The sequence below is a fragment of the Amblyomma americanum genome, chromosome 11, assembly GCF_052857255.1.
Source record: "Amblyomma americanum isolate KBUSLIRL-KWMA chromosome 11, ASM5285725v1, whole genome shotgun sequence".
Classification (NCBI taxonomy): domain Eukaryota; kingdom Metazoa; phylum Arthropoda; class Arachnida; order Ixodida; family Ixodidae; genus Amblyomma; species Amblyomma americanum.
Genome location: NC_135507.1, coordinates 111,572,500 through 111,596,726, shown reverse-complemented (window position 1 = coordinate 111,596,726; position 24,227 = coordinate 111,572,500). Strand labels below are relative to the sequence as shown.

At 51.4% G+C, this 24,227-nt stretch overlaps 1 protein-coding gene across 2 annotated transcripts in view; it reads right to left on the bottom strand.

Moving 5' to 3' along the window:
• LOC144110595 (histone deacetylase 3-like) overlaps positions 1–24,227 on the bottom strand; it is a 143,362-nt gene that overhangs the window by 79,730 nt on the left and 39,405 nt on the right. For both annotated transcript variants that reach the window (XM_077643614.1, XM_077643613.1), the window contains exon 4: positions 1,642–1,723. In XM_077643614.1, the coding sequence (XP_077499740.1) occupies positions 1,642–1,723 (82 nt within the window). The remainder of the gene's footprint in view (positions 1–1,641; positions 1,724–24,227) is intronic.

Below are 24,227 nucleotides of genomic sequence, written 5' to 3'. Positions count from 1 at the left end.
AAATGGGCCAAATCAATGCGAAGACACACTCCGAGCTAACCATTCCCGGGTCTCAAGAGAATGCTAGAAACGTTTACTGGCAGCTTCAGCAAGACTGGCTTCCAGCACACAGTGTGAAGAAGACCCCCGAGTGGTATGAGGCAAACCTCCTCACCTTCTGGACAAAGCTTGGCTGTCACATTAAACCCGGTCTCAGTCTGTAGGACTACTTCGCTGTTTAGGGAATAGTGGAGACAAAAGCATGCTCTTTCAAGCACAAACCCAAAGAATCGGTGAACCCTGCTCTTAAAAAGGCCTGGAGCGAAATCACTTCCGACGGCGTCGCAGCTATTTCGAAGAAGGTCGACAAGTGTCTAGGAGTCTGTATCGAAGCACAACACGGACATTTTGAACTTCAAATATATGCTGTTGTATGGAATTGAATGTTTTTTCAAATAAAAAAAAGAGCGCCCAATTTCATTTGTGCGTTGAAAAGTTATTGTTTTTTTGTGCTACAGTATTTTTCGGTCACCCTATATCATCAGAATCTGGTTTGCCCTCGAGCTGCCTACCGCTCGACCGAGGAAGGGACCACCAGCGCAAACGAGCTGGGTAAACGGCACACAATTCGAATTTTCTTCAGCAGAACCGATCAGCACACGAACTGACGATTTTTTTTTATGCAAGGAGCTCCATGCGTCCTGCCGGGAACAGGCACAAGCATGGGGCGCATACTACCTGGCACTCGTCCAAATCTACCCAGACCCCGCAAATAGGTCGGCGCAGTGTATAGGTCAAGCTCGAATTTCAGTATGGCTGTTTTTCAAGAAATGTCGACATAACCCTCTTATCACAGCACACTACTAAAAAAAAACGGCAAAGACCGGCATTGCACACAGTCAACCAGTCGTGGGACGCACTGATGCTGCTAGAGCTAAGAGATGTTTCAATGCCTCCACTAGACGCTGCCTTGGTCACGGCCAGGCTGGAGAGGAGTGCCAAGCGCACACACCACTACCATCAGTGCGGCCGTGCCTTGAAGAACAGCCGAGAGTACACCACTTAGAAATTAGTAATGACACCTGCGTTGCAGTGAAGCACGTCTTCTCCTCCGCAGGCACATGCTCCAGTGGTCCAGAGGCGGTACGAAATAGGTTTGTGTGTTTAGAGTACTGGGGGTGGGGCACTTCGCATATCGAGCACCGGCATTATTAACTGGCATTGCTGTGCAGCATCGCCTCACAGCTCCGAGGAGCCATCACTTCATCGGCTTGCAGCTAAAGTGGGATTGGACATCCCCGCATGACATCTCAGAGCTTCAAATAAACCGGACTGGTGCACACTGCTGCTTGCAATTGTCAAGTCAAATTTACATTAGAAATTATGGATCCGCAGAAATCCTTCACATTATTCGGGGTTTCAAATTTAGCGAGTTGGAATCATCGAGGTTTTACTGTACAACCAACAAGCCAACATTGCTGCCTTGCTTGCATAACATATTGCATAACGACACAAGGACTTGTTTCACATGCAACTGAAGGACATACTTGACCAATGACTTTTCCTGACTCCTTAATTATTTAAATATTTCCATCTTCCAGGGCATGCAAAAAGTTTTCCTGCAAGTAAACCGGGGGGATGTAAAATGTCATCGAGGCTCACCTCATTGTTCAGCTTGACGGCCCCCTCCAGAGAGGCCCCCGTGTACATCGAGCAGAAGTCGTAGAGGCCGTCAAACACGGGGCTGCGCACAGGGGAAAAGAAGTGCCTGTACTCCTCCCCATACGTTAGCTGCAACAACTGTCGCAAAATTCTAATTCTGAGCCTCCACGTGCTCTGTGATTGTATATCCTGCCTTCTGACTCCTTGCAAGCTCAAACAATTTGGGTATTTCAGTTGTTCAAGCTAACTGCATCCACCAGTGCATGCGTGTGCCCCCTGTAACCACCTCTCTCTGCCTTTTATCGGCTAGTACAAGCACCGGAGTGTCTTTTACATCACAGGCATCAGTCTAATTCATCTCCAGTGAAATGTGCCTGCTAAAGCTGGGAACCAAACCTCAAGCTTGCACTCAGCAGCAAAATGCAACAGCTATGAGTCACCAAGGTGGACAATTAGTGCCACCAGCATTAGCACATTAGAAGCCAAGAGCAACTGAAACCAAGACACGGTACTGTTAATGTGCTGGCATCAGAGGGGTCAGTGCAAACGGAAATAGCATCTGCCAGCGCAGGTGCCCCAGCTGTCACGGCTGACAAGTGGCAACCTGCACACCGAGCTAGGAACAGTACCTCGGATATAGTAACAAACCTAAGCATGCTACCTCAGATATAACAAACTTCCCTTTGCTACCTCAGATATAATGAACTTAGTGTGTTGACCTCGAATATAACAAATGTTTAGCTGCTAACGCTACAATCCACCGAGGACTGTTTAAGTTTTTTGTTTTTTTGATGGTGGTGTTGCTTACAGTGAGAAATTAGTTGCTTTACATGAAAGGTACCAATACTGCTAATTACAAGTCGATGTTTTATTGAAAAATGATATTCCAAAGGTTGGGGGTCGACTCATAATTGAAGTCAACCTTAGTGCAGGGTCAAAAGTAGTTTCGACCAGTCGCGGATAATATCACGCCCCGTTCACACACAATTGCATAATAGTTGTCACACACAGTGTGAAAGCAAGTCTGGTTAAAAAAAACAGGAATTTGAACAGGAATGCACAGCTCAATGGCATAAACGCGCGATGCCAGCAGTCAAAGAGAGACAGAAATAACAGGTGACAATATGACGCCGTTGTGTGCGGGCTGGCTGCCTAGCAGCAAAGAGAATAGCTTATGGTTCGGTAGCTTCGGAATCTGGCACCAGAGGTTACCGGAAGCACACAGCAACGCAGCCACGCCCATATTCTCAATCCTGCTTTGCGCACACCTGCATGCTTGCTGGTGGTCTGACGCAGCAGGAAGCATAAAATATGCGAGTAAAAGTTTTTTTTTATATAAACCAGGGACAATAAATTAGGGGTGCTCATATTAAGTGAGTGAATACAGTAAACCACGTGGCCAGTCATATGCACACAGAAGCGTTTTCGCACAATTCTGCATGCCGTTTTGCCATTTCTGCATTTCACTTCGCCAAGGTGACAGTCACTAGCAGTGGTGTGTGAGGTTTGTGTGTCTGCTCGACGGACGCCAAGATGCCACACAGCCTCAGCAAAAATACAGCGCGGCTATCAAGTGACAAGCAATCCTACAGTGAGTCAGCAAACATCGCCGCCACATAGGTGGATAGGTGGAAGTTTGACGTGTCAGAAAAAGGTGTGAGGGAATGCAGAAAACAAAGAAGCAAGATCTTTGCATGTGCTGCTACACGCCATTCCTTTTGCGGACCGAAGTCCGGACGTTACCCCGCTATTGATGAGGCGGTTCACAACCAAAGAAGTATGAGCCTTAGTGTTTGCTACGACGACATTGAAGCGAAGGCAGGCACTATTGTAGAGGAACTATGCACTCCGTGCACTGAGTTTAAGGCGTCAAAGAAATCAGTGAAAAATTTCATGAAACTGAACAGCCTGAGCCTAAGGCGACGCACAACTGTATGCCAAAGGTTGCCTGAAGCATACAGTCTACCGACAAAGCATATAGTCACAACCAAACTGACATCCACTTCCGGCATTTCAACCAATCAGGTGAGGCTGACCGTGGCAGTTTCAATTATTTCGCAAACTTGGAATACGGACCCTGGTCATCATTCTGGGCAGATTGACACTTATTCTTCAGCCACTGGTCGTGGCAATGGGCAATCTGTTCTTCATAGACCGCATTGGTGCATTCTGCAAAGAATGGCTCCAACTGGAAAGCCCACACACACTGACAGGGCAGCTGAGGCGCGTTTCTTTTGAGCGAAGTGATGCAATGGGCCATTGATCCCCGGTATGGACTACCCACCAACGTGGTCTGTGCAGCATTTTACACGCGTGACATCTTAGCACCGCTTCCGACGGCCAGCAGCAGCTCACAAGATGGTGATGACCATGACTGCATACTTCTCACTAGCGACGATGAGTTGTGACAGATGTCTCATGGATAAATAAATGTTTCTTGGCATGATTTGGTCTCCTGAAAACTTTATTGGTGAGCTAGGGTCGCAGGGTGTTGTATAGAAACAGTCACAACAGCAGCTATAATACAAACCAACAACACTGCAATTAGCAAGAAGTGTACAAGTGGTATTAAGAACAACAAGAATAATGCTTGAACATGAAAACTGTTGTGCTTGCTGTACAACTATAGTTAGAAAAAATAAAACGGTCTGTGCAATTTCGTACTGCGCCAATAGCTACTGCCAGTGACTCAGTTTGGGGGTCCCGTATCAACAAAACATATTCTAGCTTTGTACGCACAAAAGATTTATAAAGCGTTAATTTGACAGAGGTTATTGAAAATTTTCTTTTCAAGTATCACAGCATGCGATTAGCGACAATGGGGCTGACATGATCATTTCAAGTGAGGTTCGGGGCTAAAAAAAGATATATTTATAGGATGCAACTGGTAGTAAAGATATATTGCTAATAAAATAGACTGGCGAGTTTCTGGTTTCACGACTTAAGAAGTGCATCACTTTGCGTTTATATGTATTAAGGGTAATATATCATATAGAACACCCTAGAGATTGCGTCCAGGTCAGTTTATAGCAATGCAACATCGTTAGTATTCTCAATCACAAGATAAGAAAAAGTCTCTTTGAACATAGAAGCTTGGTAGGTAGATAGTTAGTATCAACAAGAAAATGTAAGGTACCGAGAACCAATCCCTGTCGCACACCAGATGTTTGCACGAATTGTGAACGATTTGTCAGGAAGGATTCAATCCACGCCAATACGTTAAGGTTAATATTCAGTTTTCCAAGTTTGTAAAAAAGCGTTTTGTGAGGCACTTTCTCAAATGCTTCACAAAAATCTAAAAAATACAATCGGCTTCAGACCCATAGTCAAGAAAAAAAATTAGATGCGTTAGTCAAAGTGAGAAGCTGTGTTTTGCAAGAAAAAGAATGTTCAGAAGCCACGTTGCATAGGGGTGAAAAATGAGTTTGATTCAAGAAATCTCCCCACGTGTGAAAATATGACATGCTCCATGATTTTGCAGCAAATGCTCGTTAGTGATATTGGTCAATAATTAGCTTATGAGTGCTTGTCGCCAGATTTATGAAGTGGAAACACCTTAGCTAATTTCCAGTCCTCTGGCAGTATACCTAGCTCAAGCAATTGTTCAAATATTTTAGATAATATGATAGTGGTGTAAACTTCACTGTTCTTTAATATTTTAGAATTAATGTTGTCAGGTCTGCAAGATGAACTCAGTTTTATGTTTTAAATATATTTTAATGATTCCAGAATAATCAAGTCTTATCGGGTTTATCAGAAGCTCAATGTCATAGTCATAATCAAGGGGAGTTGCATTAGAAGTGTGTGAAAAGGCTTTACCATAATTTCCATTTAGAATATTAATAGAGTCAGTAGCTGGAACTGGATTTGATTCAGAATCACAAAGTGATATGTTTGATTGCTCTTGCTTGTTTATGATGCTCCAAAACTTTTTAAGGTTGCTTGTTAACATTGAAGGCAATCTCACATTAAAATCTTTTTCGTTTCTTTCAGTGGTTTTTTATAGACTCTGTTAAATTCTTTTGCCTGTGACAAGACTTCTGGTTTACCCAAGGACTTCGCTTCCAGAAAAATTTGTCACTTTTATTATCGATATGCTTTAATTGCAGGTTATACCACGGGGAATAAAAGTTAGCTGTAATGTTTGTTTGAGGGATATATAATTCTATAAAGTTCATGCAGTTTATCTCTAAATAAACACCAATCAGCACTGACTGAACACTGATCATAGTCTGTTAGGAAACTCTAGTAAAAATATATAAAACGCACTCAGGACAATGGACAAGGAAGACAAAACAACAAAAGCGCTTACTCACAACTGGGCATTTATTCAAGAAACACACAAAAAGAGAGAAAAACCACAAACAAAACCAAAGCCTTCACCCAGGCGCGTCAGAATAAGTGCTCATGCAGGCGAGTCAAGATAAGAAAACTCCTTTTCATGCAGAACCACCATGGGGTCGGCAACACACGTGACACGTGTGCTGATTCTTACGGATGTGATAGGCCTCTGAAACTCCTCTGGTTAGCTGATTAGGGTGTCCATACAAGATTTCAGTTTGATCAAGCAAAGGCTTGCAACCGCTGCATTTCGAACAGTGAGATTGGATGAAGGCGACTTTTTCAAGGACAAAGAATGCTCCTGCAAGAGCACATTAAAGGGGCCATGACAGCCTATTTTCGCGCATACCCTGCTTATTGCCTTTAATTCCCAACAGATTAAATTACAATTCCCCCAATTTTCAGTTGATTCTGAGTGCTAAATATTTTTAAAACGAATTTTTTTCGTTTCTTTTGCGAACTGCTTGCTGGTCTGGCAACCTCTGATCGCTGACGTCACGAGCGCATACACGCCACGCATCGTCTGCAGCAAGCTGTTGAGATGCTTGTGTGCACACCGCAGACAGCAGTCGCTCGAAAAGTTTTTTCTTTTAGCCAAGCGAAATAAAATGCATTTTCAGTGTTCTCTTTTGGGAAGCCTTCAACTTAGTACGCGAGCTGAGTGATCCTTGGGAAAGCGGACTTGCTCGTGCCGCCCACTTTCCGATTGTTGAGGAAAAAGAAATCGATAGACCGCTGCTTTATTATTTACGCTTAGAAGCATACTGTTTGTATGTTATGAGCGTGGTCTCTTTTGAGCAGTCAAGTGCTCCCATATGTGAAAAGCGGCACGTGCCGTGCATGCCTTCGCCGATGTCCACCGTGAAGGCCGCGGTGTTTTGTGGCTAGCTACAAAGTTCTTGTCCGCTATTCATTGCTCGATAATTAAACTCAAATTATCAACAGGTGCACTTCAGTAACCTTGAGACACGAAAGGAGAGAAAAGTGCCGAGTGCGGCGACTTCTGCGCTGCATGTACGCGTTTGTAAGTTGAACATACATTTCCTTCGACTCATAGAACCTTTTTGCAGGAATCAAGCCGCTTGCAAAACCCTACGCGAAACGAATGCTTTCACTGCCCGCACCAATGAATAGTCGCCGCTGTCTAAATGAGTGCTTCAAAATAATAGCACAGCATTTAGCATTCTGCTGTGAGTGCGCATTGTGCTCCAGGAGTGCGACGATTACGACAACTGAAGCCCCGCGCTGAGGTTGTTTACATGGCTGTGCGCAAACAGTACTGCTCGTTTGCGTGGCATAAAACGCCAGATGGGTTATCCTTATCTTAAATATTACGTACTCTTGCTCACAAATTGCTCTTTTACTCATTTACACACCATGATAACACTGCAATAAGCGCCAATGATGCTATACTGCCTGTTTGGGAAAAGCTTCGTGTAGGATACCGGCGCTTTCCACTAATTGTATCTGCTTTCACTTATGTCACCAAAATTTAATTTTAGATCGGTTTAGATAAAAATACGTTTGGACATTACTTGAATTAATTAAACAACCAGATTTGTTGTCCACAGTCAACGCCGATGGGTCACATATATCGGCACTTCCCCCTTATTGTACTCGCGTCCTGCTATGTAGGCAGTCGTCGCTTTGAGGGCACTGTAGCCAAAACTATGCTCGACAGCTATTTGCAGGCGCTAAAACTTGCGAATTCGCTCTCCACAATCGCCGAAATCGCACACACGAATCTTGCGTACTCGCTAGGCCTCGTCACGAAAGGGGCCAGCGGTCCACCGTCAACCGAAATTCAAGAATATGGTAAAAGTTCTTCACTGATTAGTAACAAAGTGTGAAGATATGATATGTAGCCACCTGTTTCGCTTTTTTCAAAACGGATAAAGTGCACAAGCGCAATTTTTCCGGCCGTCGCCTCACTGGGCGTGAAGCTTTCGCTCGGCCGCACAAGCCCAGGCGATGGCAGCGAGCGGCACCGTCATGCAGCGTTTTCTGCCCGTGCCGCTTGCCTCGCCGATCAGTTCTATGCGCAGGCACCGAATGAAAGCACATCTTTGCTAGTGCATGCACATCGTGTATGTCGCCGTGGCTAGCATGAGGTACAATAAGTGTTAAAATTCTTAAGTTTATAGAATGTCATACCAACTAGTCCCCTACCGCTCTCTTCTGAATCCCACTAAGCTGACTCTTTAACATTACTAAGATACGCGATCGTTGATCGTGCTGGCGTCGTCGTTAGTCTAGTGTGACAGACCAGTGCGTCAGCGCCGGCATTTGCGTACCGATCAGCCCAACGACCGTCGATCGCCGTCGCATCAGCCAGACCCTACCTATACCGAAAAAAAACTGCATTACTGTTATTATCGCTTTTGCGGTACCAGTCATTCATATATGGGCGACAACTGCTACTTCGATCGCCCACGAAAGTACAGGGGGGAATGAGACCTCGCTGCGCATATTGCAGCAAAGCGAGCAGACGACGTTGCTTCGTGCATGTGCTAGTGACGTCACGAGAGCTTTCAATATGGCGGTCGCTGCCGGTGGGAGGAGTCTCCCGGTCTCAATTTCGATCGTATCTTTTTGAAAAATAAAGCGTGTCCAGGGCAGCCAAATTTTGGAAATTGAATCATAACCTCTTGCATTACTTACTGAAGCAGAAAACTGCAATATGAAGAACGACCATGTCATGGCCCCATTAAGGCAGTGGCCCGTTTAACCGATATAGGTCCGGCCACAAGAGAAGGGAATGTGATACACCACTCCTTCTGCACATCTGACATAGCGGTTCCCATGGTTCACGGTGCACCGCTTCCTTTTATCACATACGCCGCTGCTAAAGCGCAGCAACCTTCGCACAAACACTACTAACTTTTTGAGGGGCAGAGAAGAGAACATTAACACCATATCTGTTACCCACGTTTTTTAGTTGATGAGAAAACCGATGAACATGAGGAATAACTGCAATATTTTTCTCTTTCTCCTCCTCAGAACCCGTAATAAGTGACCTATTAAAATCTTTTGCTTTTTTAAGCACCTTGCTAGAAGCTAGGAACAACACATCCTCTGGAAACCCAGCCAATCTTACTCTGTCCACTTGCTCACAGAAGCTTTCTTTCATTTCGTGAAGGCACGACTTGAGCAAAAACGATCCAAAGCAGGCGGAAGCAATGCCACACTTCACAATTTTTGAGTGACTTGACTTAAAATTTAAGAGAAGTTTTACTGACCTCGGAGAATACATCCAGCACATATGAGCCTGCATAAATTGAAGCTTTATGTCAAAAAACTGCAGGCAATCATTTGTAGGAGTTTCGAAGGTAAACTGCCGTTTACACCCATATTCTTTAAAAATCTTAATATTGTCCACCGCCCTCCTTGTAAATTCATGCCTGTCAACAACAGATAGTCATCGGCATACCTGAAAACCATTTTTGCAAGGCCATTCAGATTCTTTTCAATATAAGTGTCAACTCGAGACAGGAAGATATCATTGAGGATGGGCGCTACTTTGGATCCAATACAAACGCTGGTCTTTTGAAGAAGAAATAATGGCCATTCCAGTCAACAAAGGTAGAAGCCAGATAAAACGATAGCACTTCTAAAAATGAAGGAACCGAAATGCCACAGGCATTGACAAAGCATTGTTCATCATTATCCTTGGTAATGCAATCTCTAACAAATATCATTAGAGTGTCATGTGGCAGCGAGTAGAAGAGGCCCTTAACATCAATACTGAATGCAGATGCTCCTTTAGGATTGTGATTCCTAAGGTAGCCCACAACAGCCAAAGAATTTGGCATCTGATATGGGTCCGCTAAGGAAAGCCCTTTAAGGTGCTTTTGCTGGAAGCATGAAACGACATGTTGCCAAGTCGACCGCTCAGTGACAATAGCACGGACGGGTATGTAGTCCTTATAGTTTTCGCCGAAAAGAAGACTTCGAGCCTTAGGCCTTCAGCCTTTTTTATCCTAGAGTGCGAATTCTCTAGGTTTAAATGCGACGAAAGTTCCAGAGCATGTTCCTTTACCTTTGTAGCTTTGGCTTTAACAGGTCTAAAGTGAGCTTCGATTGCCGAATCGGCCTTTTTCTTAAACAAGCGCTCGGGTAAAACAACGAAGTACCCCTCTTTGTCGGAAAGAACTACCCGATGCTCACTGGATGTCAAAAAATCTACCAAAGGCTTCAAGCAACGTTTGCTCTTTTTCCCACCCCCACATCCATCTTTTCATTGCATCTACACATTCCAAAATGCACCTGGAACAGTCCTCAGGAACTTGCCTCGAAATACCTCATGCAGTTGAAACCTTTTTCACCTTATGAAGGTTTGGTTGTAGGCAAAACTTCGGTCCAAGCTCCAGTACCTTGTGATGAACATCCGGAAGATGGCCTCCTCCTAAGACCAGCACTTTCCCTCCAGAGGGTGAAGTTTTCTTCTTGTCATGCACCCATGGGCGAGCAGCATTCCAGAGGAAATTGATATTGTCACCGAAAGCCGGCAGAAAGGGCAGAAGGACACACCAGGACTAGCCAGGCAGACACACTCGGAGAATGAACGCACAAGCCGGGGAAGACAAAGAAGTCCAGTGGGCGCTGTCGCACCGCATGGCGGCACCAGTAAATAGCTAAAACTGTGGCATTGCCCCTCCTCCTCTTGGAAAGGGCATCGCCCCGATACCGCGGAATCACTGAAATCCGGAATAAAGTCTGTGGCGCCGGACTTGGCAGAATAATCCTAGCGGGCGTGGTAGGGCTTCATCCTGGCAACCTGGACAATTTTGGATGCCACCTTCCGCCTGGAGGAGTGAACAGACTCTTGTGGGAGCACTTCATAGTTAACGTCAATAAGTTTGCGCAGTACCTCCCTCGTAAGGGGCCGAAGTAGCGGTGCAGAAGTTCTCCGGAGCGACCCCGCAGACGGACTGAGGTCCAAGCCCAAACTTGATTGCCAGAGTGGTAAAGCACCACCCGGTGATGAAGGTTGTAACTTTGAGCGTTGCTTTCCTGCTGGGTACGGGTTCGCTGTCTAACTAGCTGGCGGGCAGCTTCTGCGTGCCGAACGAACTCTTCAGCGCCAGCGACGGATGGACGTGCAACGTCTGGCAGTAACATTGCATCCAGCATAGTCGTGGCTTCACGACCGTGCACCAAACGGAAGGGCGTGAAGCAAGTCGTCTCTTGAAAAGCAGTGTTATATGCGAGCGTGACGTGACGTAAGGCAATATCTGGTCCCAGTTCTTATGGTCGATGTCGACGTACATGGAAAGCATGTCGGCAATGGTCTTATTGAGTCGCTCAGTCAGTCCGCTTGTTTGAGGAAGGTAGGCAGTGGATAGACGGTGACTGGTGCCACTGAGACGCATAACTTCCTTAGTAAGGGTTGATATAAAAGCCGTGCCTCGATCAGTTAAAACGACCGCAGGGGCACCGTGATGGAGGACAATGTTAAAGATGAAAAAGTTCGCAATTTCGGCAGCGGTGCCGCAGGGAAAGGCTTTCGTCTCACAATAATGGGTGAGGTATTCGGTGGCAACTATAATGTACCTGTTGCCCAATGATGATGTCGGAAATGGTCCCAGCAAGTCCATGCCGACCTGGTGGAAAGGGATTCGAGGCGGATCAATGGGCTTCAATAGGCCGGCCGGCTTCACAGGTGGTGTCTTCCGACGTTGGCACTCGCGGCAAGACTTAACGTAGTGCTGGACAACTGTAGCAAGCCGGGGCCAATACTTCTGCCGTATCCGCGCCAATGTGCGAGAAAAGCCGAGGTCGCCGGAAGAAAGGTCGTTGTGGCATGCGTGCAGAATTTCGTCTCGAAGCACCATTGGGACCACGGGCAGGTACGGGGTGTCCGTGGGACCGTAGTTTCTCTTGTAGAGGATGCCACCCTGTAAGCAGAACGCCGATAGCCCGCGTGTGAAAAAGCGGGGCAGCGACGAGGTGCGGCCTTCGAGGTACTCTATGAGGGGTCGTAGCTCGGCGTCATCTCGCTGTTGTTGAGCAAGGACGGACGTGGTTAAAGCGCCAAGAAAAGCGGGATCGTCTTCCGTGTCAGCAATGGTGTACGGGAGAGGAGCATGGGACAGGCAGCCTGCGTCACTGTGTTTGTTGCCAGACTTGTACACGATGGTAACATCGAATTCTTGCAACCGGAAGCTCCAATGCGCTAGCCTCCATTATGGGTCTTTAAGGTTCGCGAGCCAACAAAGCGAGTGGTGATCGCTCATGACTCGAAATGGGCGACCATACAAGTACGGGCAGAATTTCGTTACCGCCGAAACGACAGCAAGGCACTCTTTCCGTGGTAGAATAATTCGCTTCAGATCGCGATAGAGTGCGGCATCGTTGCTGCCAACGTTGCTGGCATCGGTGTGTAGTTCCGTGTCCGCCTCCTCATCGAAGTGGCCAAGAATGGGCGCAGTTTGGAGGCGGTTCTTGAGGTCGTCGAAGGCCATCTACTGTTCTTGGGCCCAGATGAAAGGTTGGTCGTCCTTTGTCAAGCGATTTAGAGGCTCAGCTAGTCGGGAGAAGTCTCGCACAAAACGTCGGTAATAGGCACAGAGACCCGAAAAACAGCGCACAGCACACTTATCAGTGGGGGTCGGAAACGCAGAGACAGCAACCATCTTGTCGGGGTCAGGGCTAACACCTTCTGTGCTCACGACATGACCCAGGAACTTCAGCCGTTGGAATGCAAAGTGACATTTCTCTGGTTTGAGCGAGAGGCCGGCCGATCGTATGGCCTCCAGTACTGCACTCAAGCGCTTGAGATGCTCATCGTAGGTGGCAGAAAAAATGACGACATCATCAAGGTAGACGAGGCAGGACTGCCAATTGATGCCAACGAGGACAGTGTCCATCATTCTTTGAAAGGTGGCAGGAGCGGAACACAAGCCGAAGGGGGAGCACCTTGAACTCGTACAACCCGTCAGGAGTAACGAACGCTGTCTTCTCGCGGTCCCGTTCATCTACCTCAATCTGCCAGTACCCACTGCGGAGGTCAAGAGAAGAAAAGTAGCGGGCATGACACAGCAGGTCGAAAGGGTCATTGCTTCGAGGTAACAGGTAAACGTCCTTTTTCATAATTTTGTTAAGTCTTCGATAGTCGACACAAAATCTCAGTGTCCCATTGGTCTTTGCGACCAGCACAACGGGCCAAGCCGATGGGTTTGTAGACGGTTGTATGACATCATCCCGGAGCATTTCGTCCACCTGCAGTCGTATCGTATCGCCTCACGTTCTCTCGCAGACACTCAATAAGGGTGTTGACGAATAGGCTGCTCACTGTCATCAACTATGATGCGATGTTTCGTTGTGGACGTCTGCCTGACCTTAGAGGTGGTCGCAAAGCAGTCATGAAAAGAGTCAAAGATGGTTTGCAAGCGGCGATGCTGATCAGTGTTCAAAGCAGGGTTCACGTCAGCCTTAACTGTTCGACTAGGTCCCTCTGGAGGGATGTCCCTGGACGTTGACAACGCGCAGTGGGTGGAGGGCTCGCTAATTTCATCGAAATAGGCGATGGCTATATTTTTCGCCAAGTGGCGGTATTCAGCGCTAAAGTTCGTAACTAGAAGCTCAGTTCGCTGGTTCTGCAAGGCCCCGTGCGATGCAGACTTGTTGGCTCAGCAGTAAAGACAAGTTTGGTTCTGCGATGCCGTTGGACGTGTGGGGGTGGTCGCAGTCCACCGTAACAAATAAGCTGGCACGCGGTGGTAGAGTGACGTGGTCGATGGACACGCAAAAAACGGGTCTTCCTGGCACACTATCGTCGGCTACAGTGCATGGGGTAGAGAATGTCACCACGAGTTCGCGGAGGTCGATGACAGCCCCATTTTCACGAAAAAAATCGAGACCGAGGGTCAGGTCCTTGGAGCCCTCAGCCAGCACAGCGAAGCAACCAGTGAAGATAATACCGCGAATCTCAATCCTAGTGGTGCAGGCGCCGAGTGGCATCACCACGTGACCGCCAGTGGTCCAAATTTGTGTTCCGTGCCAGGGTGTCAGCACTTTTCTAAGGGTAGCAAGGCCACAACTCATAACTGAGAAGTCGGCGCCGAGTATCGACGAGGGCAGTCACATGGTGGTTGTCAGTGAGGACCGGTATTGCAGCGGAAACAACCTCATTTTCTGAAACGCGCGTAGTGGAAGGTTCCGGAGTGGAGGGTCGAGGTGTTCGTAGAAATGGGGCGTCGAGCAGAGGCTGTTCTGGGCGTCGGAAGGTGGTCGGAGCAGGTGGAAAATCGGGTTGAAGGGTCAAGTCGGCGAGCGGAGGATCTTGTTCGAATTGCGGAGTAACGGCGGCCCTATCCCCAGAGGTCGCCGTCTTCAATTTTCCCGGCGTGGAATACGGGACTACCGGATGGACGGCTGGCGACCTGGGGAAGAGAACCGACGGGGCTACGGTGACCTGGACGGGCGCTGTGGCGAAGGCGTAGGGGAGGACGCTGGCCGACAGGTACTGCTCAATGTCACGGGGTCGTTCGCCATAGCGTGGCCGGAGTGCGTCTGGTGAAAACCCTCACAGGCCCATCCAACGATATGGGCAGTGACGCAATATGTGGCCGGCTTCACCGCAGTGGAAGCACAGGATTGTTCGATGTGCGCCACGCCTGTGCTTTGCCGAGGGGTGGTCATGCGTCGGAGAGGGCAGGCGAAGTCGAAAAGCGTTGATGCGATGCAGAAGGAGCAGGGCAGTAAAACGCCGGTGGTGCTGGCGCAGAGCTGCGCAACGCTTCACTGTACGTCATGACATACGGCTCAGGCAGTGGCTGGGGACAGGCCATTGGCTGCACCGCTCGACGGACTTCGTCGTGAATCACATCCGAGATGGCTCCGACACCCGGGTGTTGCTCGACAGGGCGAAGCTTCTGTAGCTCCTCGCGCACAATGCTCCTGACAAGCTCACGGAGGGCCTCACTCTCACTTCCAAGCAGCGGCATGTTGGCGTCCATAGCAGTTATATTCGCCGGACGGCCGTAATGCGCGAACCTCTGCTGCAAGGCGCGCTCCATGCTCGTCACCTCCTGAGCAAAGTCAACCACTGTGCTGAGAGGGTCGCACACAAGTCCTACGAAAAGCTGCTCTTTCACTCCTCGCATAAGATGACACACCTTCTTCGTTTCAGACATGGTAGGATCTGTGCGGTTGAAGAGCCGCGTCATGTCTCCTACGTACATGACGATGGTCTCATTTGGCCGCTGTGCTCGTCGTTTTCAAACCATGTCTTGGCGGAGTCTTCCAGGGCAAAATAGACATTGCGTAGCTTGCAGTCCTCATCCCACAGGTTAAACGCAGCGACTCGGTCGTAGCTGGCCAACCAGTCTGCCACGTCTTCGAACTTGTCGCCATGAAACGACGCGGGAGTGCGAGGCGCATGAAGAAGCAGTGGTGGGGAACTGACGGCATTCTGGGTGGTCTGACTTGTCGCAGTGGGCGTCATTGCGTGGGATCGTGCCGTCAGGGGTCGGAACTCAGGATTTAAGCCTCACAAGCGGCGGCTTGCCTTGTGGACAGGTGTCATGTCCACGGGGTGTAGCTGGGCGTCGTCGGAGGCTCCCGGGAGCTCTTCGTGAATTGAAAAAAATCACCCCTCACCTCCACCAAAATGTCACCGAAAGCCGGCAGAAAGGGCAGAAGGGCACACCAGGACTAGCCAGGCAGACACACTCAGCCAACAAATGCACGAGCCGGGGAAGACAAAGAAGACCAGTGGGTGCTGTCCCACCGCATGGCGGTGCCAGTAAATGGCTAACACTGATTCTGCAGCAGCGCTCGTGCAGCGACCGCTCATGACACAGCGTTAGCCATCACATGATTACCCAGCAGCACCTGACTGCCCACCAGCGGCCCCGCAACAGCATCTCTCCGGTCCCACCCCCTCTGGACCCGTCTACAAAAGCAGCGCCCCATCGTACTGACAGCCATTTGGCGGCAGCGGTTGCGGCAGTGAAACAGCGTCTTATACTGCTCTACGCCTACGCAGGTCGGATCCACACCTCCTGATTCTGCAGCAGCGCTCGTGCAGCGACCGCTCATGACACAGCGTTAGCCATCACTTGATTACCCAGCAGCCCCTGACTGCCCACCAGCGGCCCCGCAACAGCATCCCTCCGGTCCCACCCCCTCTGGACCCGTCTACAAAAGCAGCGCCCCATCGTACTGACAGCCATTTGGCGGCAGCGGTTGCGGCGGTGAAACAGCGTCTTATACTGCTCTACGCCTTGTGGGGTTTGAATTGGGGAGATAGGTACTTTCTCCCCACTCAATCGCGGCTGACACGGTTCAAAGCCGCCCGGACCCCACCCCGTGATCGCGTACGCTACCGAGCGCTTCGCCGACCACGGCGGGCCTTGCTCTGGGGGAACAAAGGAACGACACATTGGCTGACACAAACAGGCATTTATTGCTACAGAAACAATAACGCCAGCTAGCAACAAGGTACGCTAATGAATCGAGGGCGTCCGACTCACCAGCAAGGTTCCGAGCGAATGTTCGCCCGCGCTAGGGCAAGGGATATACACTCCGCAGGCCGGACGGGACGAGTACGGGAGCCTGTCTCCCCGTCGCTTCTTCGCCCCGTCGGCGAAGAGCGGAGCCGCAAGCGACACGTCCGATCGCGGCGATTATCCCGGCCCAAGAGAGCCCATCTCCCGCGGGCAGGCTTCAGCAGTCTCCCGCGCAGCGACGCTGGCGCCCTCTCTTGCCAGTTAATGTAACTGGCAAGGGAACGCGCTCATCCTCGGGGTACGACTGCTGCTGCACGGTGCCTCACGGGAAAGCAAACTCAGGGGGCTGCAGGGCAGGTCCCCACATCCCCCCAACCTTAAATAGACCCACGCGCCTGAAAGTACATGCTATGGAGGAGTCTCCTGGTCTTCATGTCTTTGAGGCACGTCTTGCAGCGGAGGTCACGCCGACAGCGTCCACGCAGACTTCCGCGGTATTCCGAAGGCGGCGTGACGGTCTCCGCTGGGATGACTCGTATGGCCCGCGGACTACCGTGTCCGCAGGCCCGCGAATCGAAGGCCGGTGGGAAAACTGCAGGCCAGGATCCTGCAGTAGTCGCCAGGGCAGCAGCAGCCGGAGGTGACTGCTGACTGGTCTCGCCACAGCTGCCCCGGATGGATGCGGCGAACAGGATACAGGCCGCTCCGTCGCAGCAGGTGGCAGCGAGACGATGTGCACCGGTCAGCAAGCCTGGGTGGCTCCACCGGATCTGCAAAATTGTCGAAACGCTCTCGGCGTGTTTTTAACGTAGGTCACGGGAGGGGAAACGGCATCCGCAAGGGCCTCGTGGCACAATGCCTAACTCGCTAGCAAAACGTGTCGGCGGCTGTGCAAACGCAAAGTTCGAGTGAACAAAGCCCTTTCTTGAGTTGAACGAGACTGCTCAGTTCGTGCGAGGTTACAAAAAAAACGGACGGGCAGCAAAGTGCGCCCCCTCTCAACGTCACGGTCCGGTGGTCATGTCTCTTTTAATGTGGTGCAGGCAGCTCCGAAAAGCCTCAGGCCTAACGACCACTCCGACAACGACCGTGACCACAACCAAGACCCGAAACGGGTTTTGTGCGCGCAGCCGCGAGGAGACATCAGCTTTGTGGGGTGGTCCTACCCCGCTCACTGCACAAGGCAGCTTCTGAGCGGTCGGCGCCCACCGTATCGGACGGTGTCGGAGCGCCCGGTGCCGAGCTGCAATACCAGCGAGCTCGTAGCGGCACCCGTGGCCCCAGGCCACCCGGCTCCCGGAGCCGCGACTCCCAGAGTCAAAAAAGAGATAGTAGAGAAAATATATACAGAAACTCGGACCACCCACGCGGCTTCCGTACTCACTCGCTTCGGGCTCGGCGACTCCGCGGGCGCTAGGCCTCGAACTCCCTCGATGCGGACCAAGTCATTCTCACGAAGAAACTCCAGGGAAAAAAATGTGCTGAGCATGTCGAAAAGTTCAAACATGCTGCAGCGCAATACACCTCGCACTCAAGAAAGCATGCCGCAGGTCCTAGCGATCAAAATTCACTCTAGGCCTAGCACTTGTCAAGTCCGGACAAAGAGCGTTCCTCGAACCGAACCGACAGTCGTCCAATGTTCCAAGAGCAGGCCCCACGTTGGGCTGCCAGATGTGGGGTTTGCTTTGGGGAGATAGGTACTTTCTCCCCACTCAATCGCGGCTGACACGGTTCAAAGCCGCCCGGACCCCACCCCGTGATCGCGTACGCTACCGAGCGCTCGCCGACCACGGCGGGCCTTGCTCTGGGGGAACAAAGGAACAACACATTGGCTGACACAAACAGGCATTTATTGCTACAGAAACAATAACGCCAGCTAGCAACAAGGTACGCTAATGAATCGAGGGCGTCCGACTCACCAGCAAGGTTCCGAGCGAATGTTCGCCCGCGCTAGGGCAAGGGATATACACTCCGCAGGCCGGACGGGACGAGTACGGGAGCCTGTCTCCCCGTCGCTTCTTCGCCCCGTCGGCGAAGAGCGGAGCCGCAAGCGACGCGTCCGATCGCGGCGATTATCCCGGCCCAAGAGAGCCCATCTCCCGCGGGCAGGCTTCAGCAGTCTCCCGCGCAGCGACGCTGGCGCCCTCTCTTGCCAGTTAATGTAACTGGCAAGGGAACGCGCTCATCCTCGGGGTACGACTGCTGCTGCACGGTGCCTCACGGGAAAGCAAACTCAGGGGACTGCAGGGCAGGTCCCCACAGCCTACGCAGGTCGGATCCACACCTCCTGATTCTGCAGCAGCGCTCGTGCAGCGACCGCTCATGACACAGCGTTAGCCATCACCTGATTACCCAGCAGCACCTGACTGCCCACCAGCGGCCCCGCAACAGCATCCCTCCGGTCCCACCCCCTCTGGACCCGTCTACAAAAGCAGCGCCCCATCGTACTGACAGCCATTTGGCGGCAGCGGTTGCGGCGGTGAAACAGCGTCTTATACTGCTCTACACCTACGCAGGTCGGATCCACACCTCCTGATTCTGCAGCAGCGCTCGTGCAGCGACCGCTCATGACACAGCGTTAGCCATCACTTGATTACCCAGCAGCCCCTGACTGCCCACCAGCGGCCCCGCAACAGCATCCCTCCAGTCCCACCCCCTCTGGACCCGTCTACAAAAGCAGCGCCCCATCGTACTGACAGCCATTTGGCGGCAGCGGTTGCGGCGGTGAAACAGCGTCTTATACTGCTCTACGCCTACGCAGGTCGGATCCACACCTCCTGATTCTGCAGGAGCGCTCGTGCAGCGACCGCTCATGACACAGCGTTAGCCATCACCTGATTACCCAGCAGCACCTGACTGCCCACCAGCGGCCCCGCAACAGCATCCCTCCGGTCCCACCCCCTCTGGACCCGTCTACAAAAGCAGCGCCCCATCGTACTGACAGCCATTTGGCGGCAGCGGTTGCGGCGGTGAAACAGCGTCTTATACTGCTCTACGCCTACGCAGGTCGGATCCACACCTCCCGATTCTGCAGCAGCGCTCGTGCAGCGACCGCTCATGACACAGCGTTAGCCATCACCTGATTACCCAGCAGCACCTGACTGCCCACCAGCGGCCCCGCAACAGCATCCCTCCGGTCCCACCCCCTCTGGACCCGTCTACAAAAGCAGCGCCCCATCGTACTGACAGCCATTTGGCGGCAGCGGTTGCGGCGGTGAAACAGCGTCTTATACTGCTCTACGCCTACGCAGGTCAGATCCACACCTCCTGATTCTGCAGCAGCGCTCGTGCAGCGACCGCTCATGACACAGCGTTAGCCATCACCTGATTACCCAGCAGCACCTGACTGCCCATCAGCGGCCCCGCAACAGCATCCCTCCGGTCCCACCCCCTCTGGACCCGTCTACAAAAGCAGCGCCCCATCGTACTGACAGCCATTTGGCGGCAGCGGTTGCGGCGGTGAAACAGCGTCTTATACTGCTCTACGCCTACGCAGGTCGGATCCACACCTCCTGATTCTGCAGCAGCGCTCGTGCAGCGACCGCTCATGACACAGCGTTAGCCATCACTTGATTACCCAGCAGCACCTGACTGCCCACCAGCGGCCCCGCAACAGCATCCCTCCGGTCCCACCCCCTCTGGACCCGTCTACAAAAGCAGCGCCCCATCGTACTGACAGCCATTTGGCGGCAGCGGTTGCGGCGGTGAAACAGCGTCTTATACTGCTCTACGCCTACGCAGGTCGGATCCACACCTCCTGATTCTGCAGCAGCGCTCGTGCAGCGACCGCTCATGACACAGCGTTAGCCATCACCTGATTACCCAGCAGCACCTGACTGCCCACCAGCGGCCCCGCAACAGCATCCCTCCGGTCCCACCCCCTCTGGACCCGTCTACAAAAGCAGCGCCCCATCGTACTGACAGCCATTTGGCGGCAGCGGTTGCGGCGGTGAAACCGCGTCTTATACTGCTCTACGCCTACGCAGGTCGGATCCACACCTCCTGATTCTGCAGCAGCGCTCGTGCAGCGACCGCTCATGACACAGCGTTAGCCATCACCTGATTACCCAGCAGCACCTGACTGCCCACCAGCGGCCCCGCAACAGCATCCCTCCGGTCCCACCCCCTCTGGACCCGTCTACAAAAGCAGCGCCCCATCGTACTGACAGCCATTTGGCGGCAGCGGTTGCGGCGGTGAAACAGCGTCTTATACTGCTCTACGCCTACGCAGGTCGGATCCACACCTCCTGATTCTGCAGCAGCGCTCGTGCAGCGACCGCTCATGACACAGCGTTAGCCATCACCTGATTACCCAGCAGCACCTGACTGCCCACCAGCGGGCCCGCAACAGCATCCCTCCGGTCCCACCCCCTCTGGACCCGTCTACAAAAGCAGCGCCCCATCGTACTGACAGCCATTTGGCGGCAGCGGATGCGGCGGTGAAACAGCGTCTTATACTGCTCTACGCCTACGCAGGTCGGATCCACACCTCCTGATTCTGCAGCAGCGCTCGTGCAGCGACCGCTCATGACACAGCGTTAGCCATCACTTGATTACCCAGCAGCACCTGACTGCCCACCAGCGGCACCGCAACAGCATCCCTCCGGTCCCACCCCCTCTGGACCCGTCTACAAAAACAGCGCCCCATCGTACTGACAGCCATTTGGCGGCAGCGGTTGCGGCGGTGAAACAGCGTCTTATACTGCTCTACGCCTACGCAGGTCGGATCCACACCTCCTGATTCTGCAGCAGCGCTCGTGCAGCGACTGCTCATGACACAGCGTTAGCCATCACCTGATTACCCAGCAGCACCTGACTGCCCACCAGCGGCCCCGCAACAGCATCCCTCCGGTCCCACCCCCTCTGGACCCGTCTACAAAAGCAGCGCCCCATCGTACTGACAGCCATTTGGCGGCAGCGGTTGCGGCGGTGAAACAGCGTCTTATACTGCTCTACGCCTACGCAGGTCGGATCCACACCTCCCGATTCTGCAGCAGCGCTCGTGCAGCGACCGCTCATGACACAGCGTTAGCCATCACCTGATTACCCAGCAGCACCTGACTGCCCACCAGCGGCCCCGCAACAGCATCCCTCCAGTCCCACCCCCTCTGGACCCGTCTACAAAAACAGCGCCCCATCGTACTGACAGCCATTTGGCGGCAGCGGTTGCGGCGGTGAAACAGCGTCTTATACTGCTCTACGCCTACGCAGGTCGGATCCACACCTCCTGATTCTGCAGCAGCGCTCGTGCAGCGACCGCTCATGACACAGCGTTAGCCATCACCTGATTACCCAGCAGCACCTGACTGCCCACCAGCGGCCCCGCAACAGCATCCCTCCGGTCCCACCCCCTCTGGACCCGTCTACAAAAACAGCGCCCCATCGTACTGACAGCCATTTGGCGGCAGCGGTTGCGGCGGTGAAACAGCGTCTTATACTGCTCTATGCCTACGCAGGTCGGATCCACACCTCCTGATTCTGCAGCAGCGCTCGTGCAGCGACCGCTCATGACACAGCGTTAGCCATCACCTGATTACCCAGCAGCACCTGACTGCCCACCAGCGGCCCCGCAACAGCATCCCTCCGGTCCCACCCCCTCTGGACCCGTCTACAAAAACAGCGCCCCATCGTACTGACAGCCATTTGGCGGCAGCGGTTGCGGCGGTGAAACAGCGTCTTATACTGCTCTACGCCTACGCAGGTCGGATCCACACCTCCTGATTCTGCAGCAGCGCTCGTGCAGCGACCGCTCATGACACAGCGTTAGCCATCACCTGATTACCCAGCAGCACCTGACTGCCCACCAGCGGCCCCGCAACAGCATCCCTCCGGTCCCACCCCCTCTGGACCCGTCTACAAAAACAGCGCCCCATCGTACTGACAGCCATTTGGCGGCAGCGGTTGCGGCGGTGAAACAGCGTCTTATATTGCTCTACGCCTACGCAGGTCGGATCCACACCTCCTGATTCTGCAGCAGCGCTCGTGCAGCGACCGCTCATGACACAGCGTTAGCCATCACCTGATTACCCAGCAGCACCTGACTGCCCACCAGCGGCCCCACAACAGCATCCCTCCGGTCCCACCCCCTCTGGACCCGTCTACAAAAGCAGCGCCCCATCGTACTGACAGCCATTTGGCGGCAGCGGTTGCGGCGGTGAAACAGCGTCTTATACTGCTCTACGCCTACGCAGGTTCGTGTGGAATCTATTTATAAAGTATTATTTGTTTTTGATTTTTTTGCTGCACCACTGCTGCCACTTGCTGTTTTATGATGCCTACAAATGTTGAGCTTTCGAAGGATGTCAACGCGTTGCGGAAGGAAGTAGGCGAGCTGTGCAGCAGCCTTGAGCTTTTTAATGAATTGTATGAAAAGATGAAGGACGAGCAAGCCCACCTCGTAAAAGAGAATAAAGACCTAATCCGAACAAACAAGCAACTAGCTCAAAGAATGTCCGAATTGGAGCGATACTCCCGAATCAACAATGTAGAAGTCAAAGGGGTCCCTACCACTCAGGGCGAGAACTGTGTCGCCATTATTGAGGAAATTGGAAAAAAAATTGAGTGCCCTGTCACCACTGAAGACATTGATGTTGCCCACCGTGTTCCAGCTAAGGAAGATGAGAACATTATCGTTCGCTTTCACTCCCGCGAAAAGAAAACCGAGTTTGTTAACAAGGCGAAAAAAGCACGCATTACAACAAGTTCCATAGGTTTCACAGCACCCATTCTTGACAAGTCCGTTTACGTTGATGACCACCTGACTCCGGAAAACAAGCGCCTGTTCGCAAAAGCACTGGCTCTAAGAAAGGAAAAAGGCTGGAAATTCCTTTGGGTTGATAACTGCCGTATCAAGGCTCGCAAGACCGAAGACAGCCGCGTGTACCGTATCTCCGGAGTCGATGACCTCGCTATGTTCACATAATCTCATCTTCACTGCACGCGGGTCCCACTCCTCATTGCAATGTATTACGATCTTGACCAGTTAAAGTACTTTCTTGCAAACTCAGTATCATCGCAGAAATCTATCATCCATTTCAACACTTTCAGCCTGCCGAAGCACTATGACGATATGATAAACTTTCTAACCCTCGCCAACCATACCTTCTCCCTTATTTGTTTATCGGAAACATGGTTGTCAGCTTCAGATGACAAAATATTTTCGATACCAAATTATCAAGCTGAATACTACCACTGTTCATCAGACCGTCATGGTGATTCGGCAATGTTCATATCAAACGCCATCTCGTACAAACGTCGCTCTGACATCAATTTTAGCACAGATAAGTGCGAGTCAGTTTGGATTGAATTAGACCGAAGTTTTCTTTCCTGTTCTAAGAACACTATCATTGCTTCCATTTATCATTCGCCATCCTCATCTTACACAGACTTTTGCAGAGAACTGGACAGCATTCTAACTTCTTTAAACAAAGAAAACAAAGAAATAATTATTGTAGGGGACATGGCATTGAATCATTATTAGACGTTCCAACTCGTTGTGCATCTGATTCACATGGTACGCTCATCAACCATTTGTTGTCTAACGTCCTTTTACCTCAAACCTCCGGAGTCATTAGATTCAATATAACTGATCACTACCCGGTATTCTTGCTTATAGACAGCTCAAATGAAAGCGCACCGAAAAAATCAAATAGATACTCCTTCGACAAAAACAGATTTATTGATTTGATAGCCAATGTTGACTGGACAGATGTGCTGCAAGAAAACTGCGCTAACGCTTCGTATAACATTTTTTTGAAGAAATTAATCGATGCAGTTGACGCATGCACAACA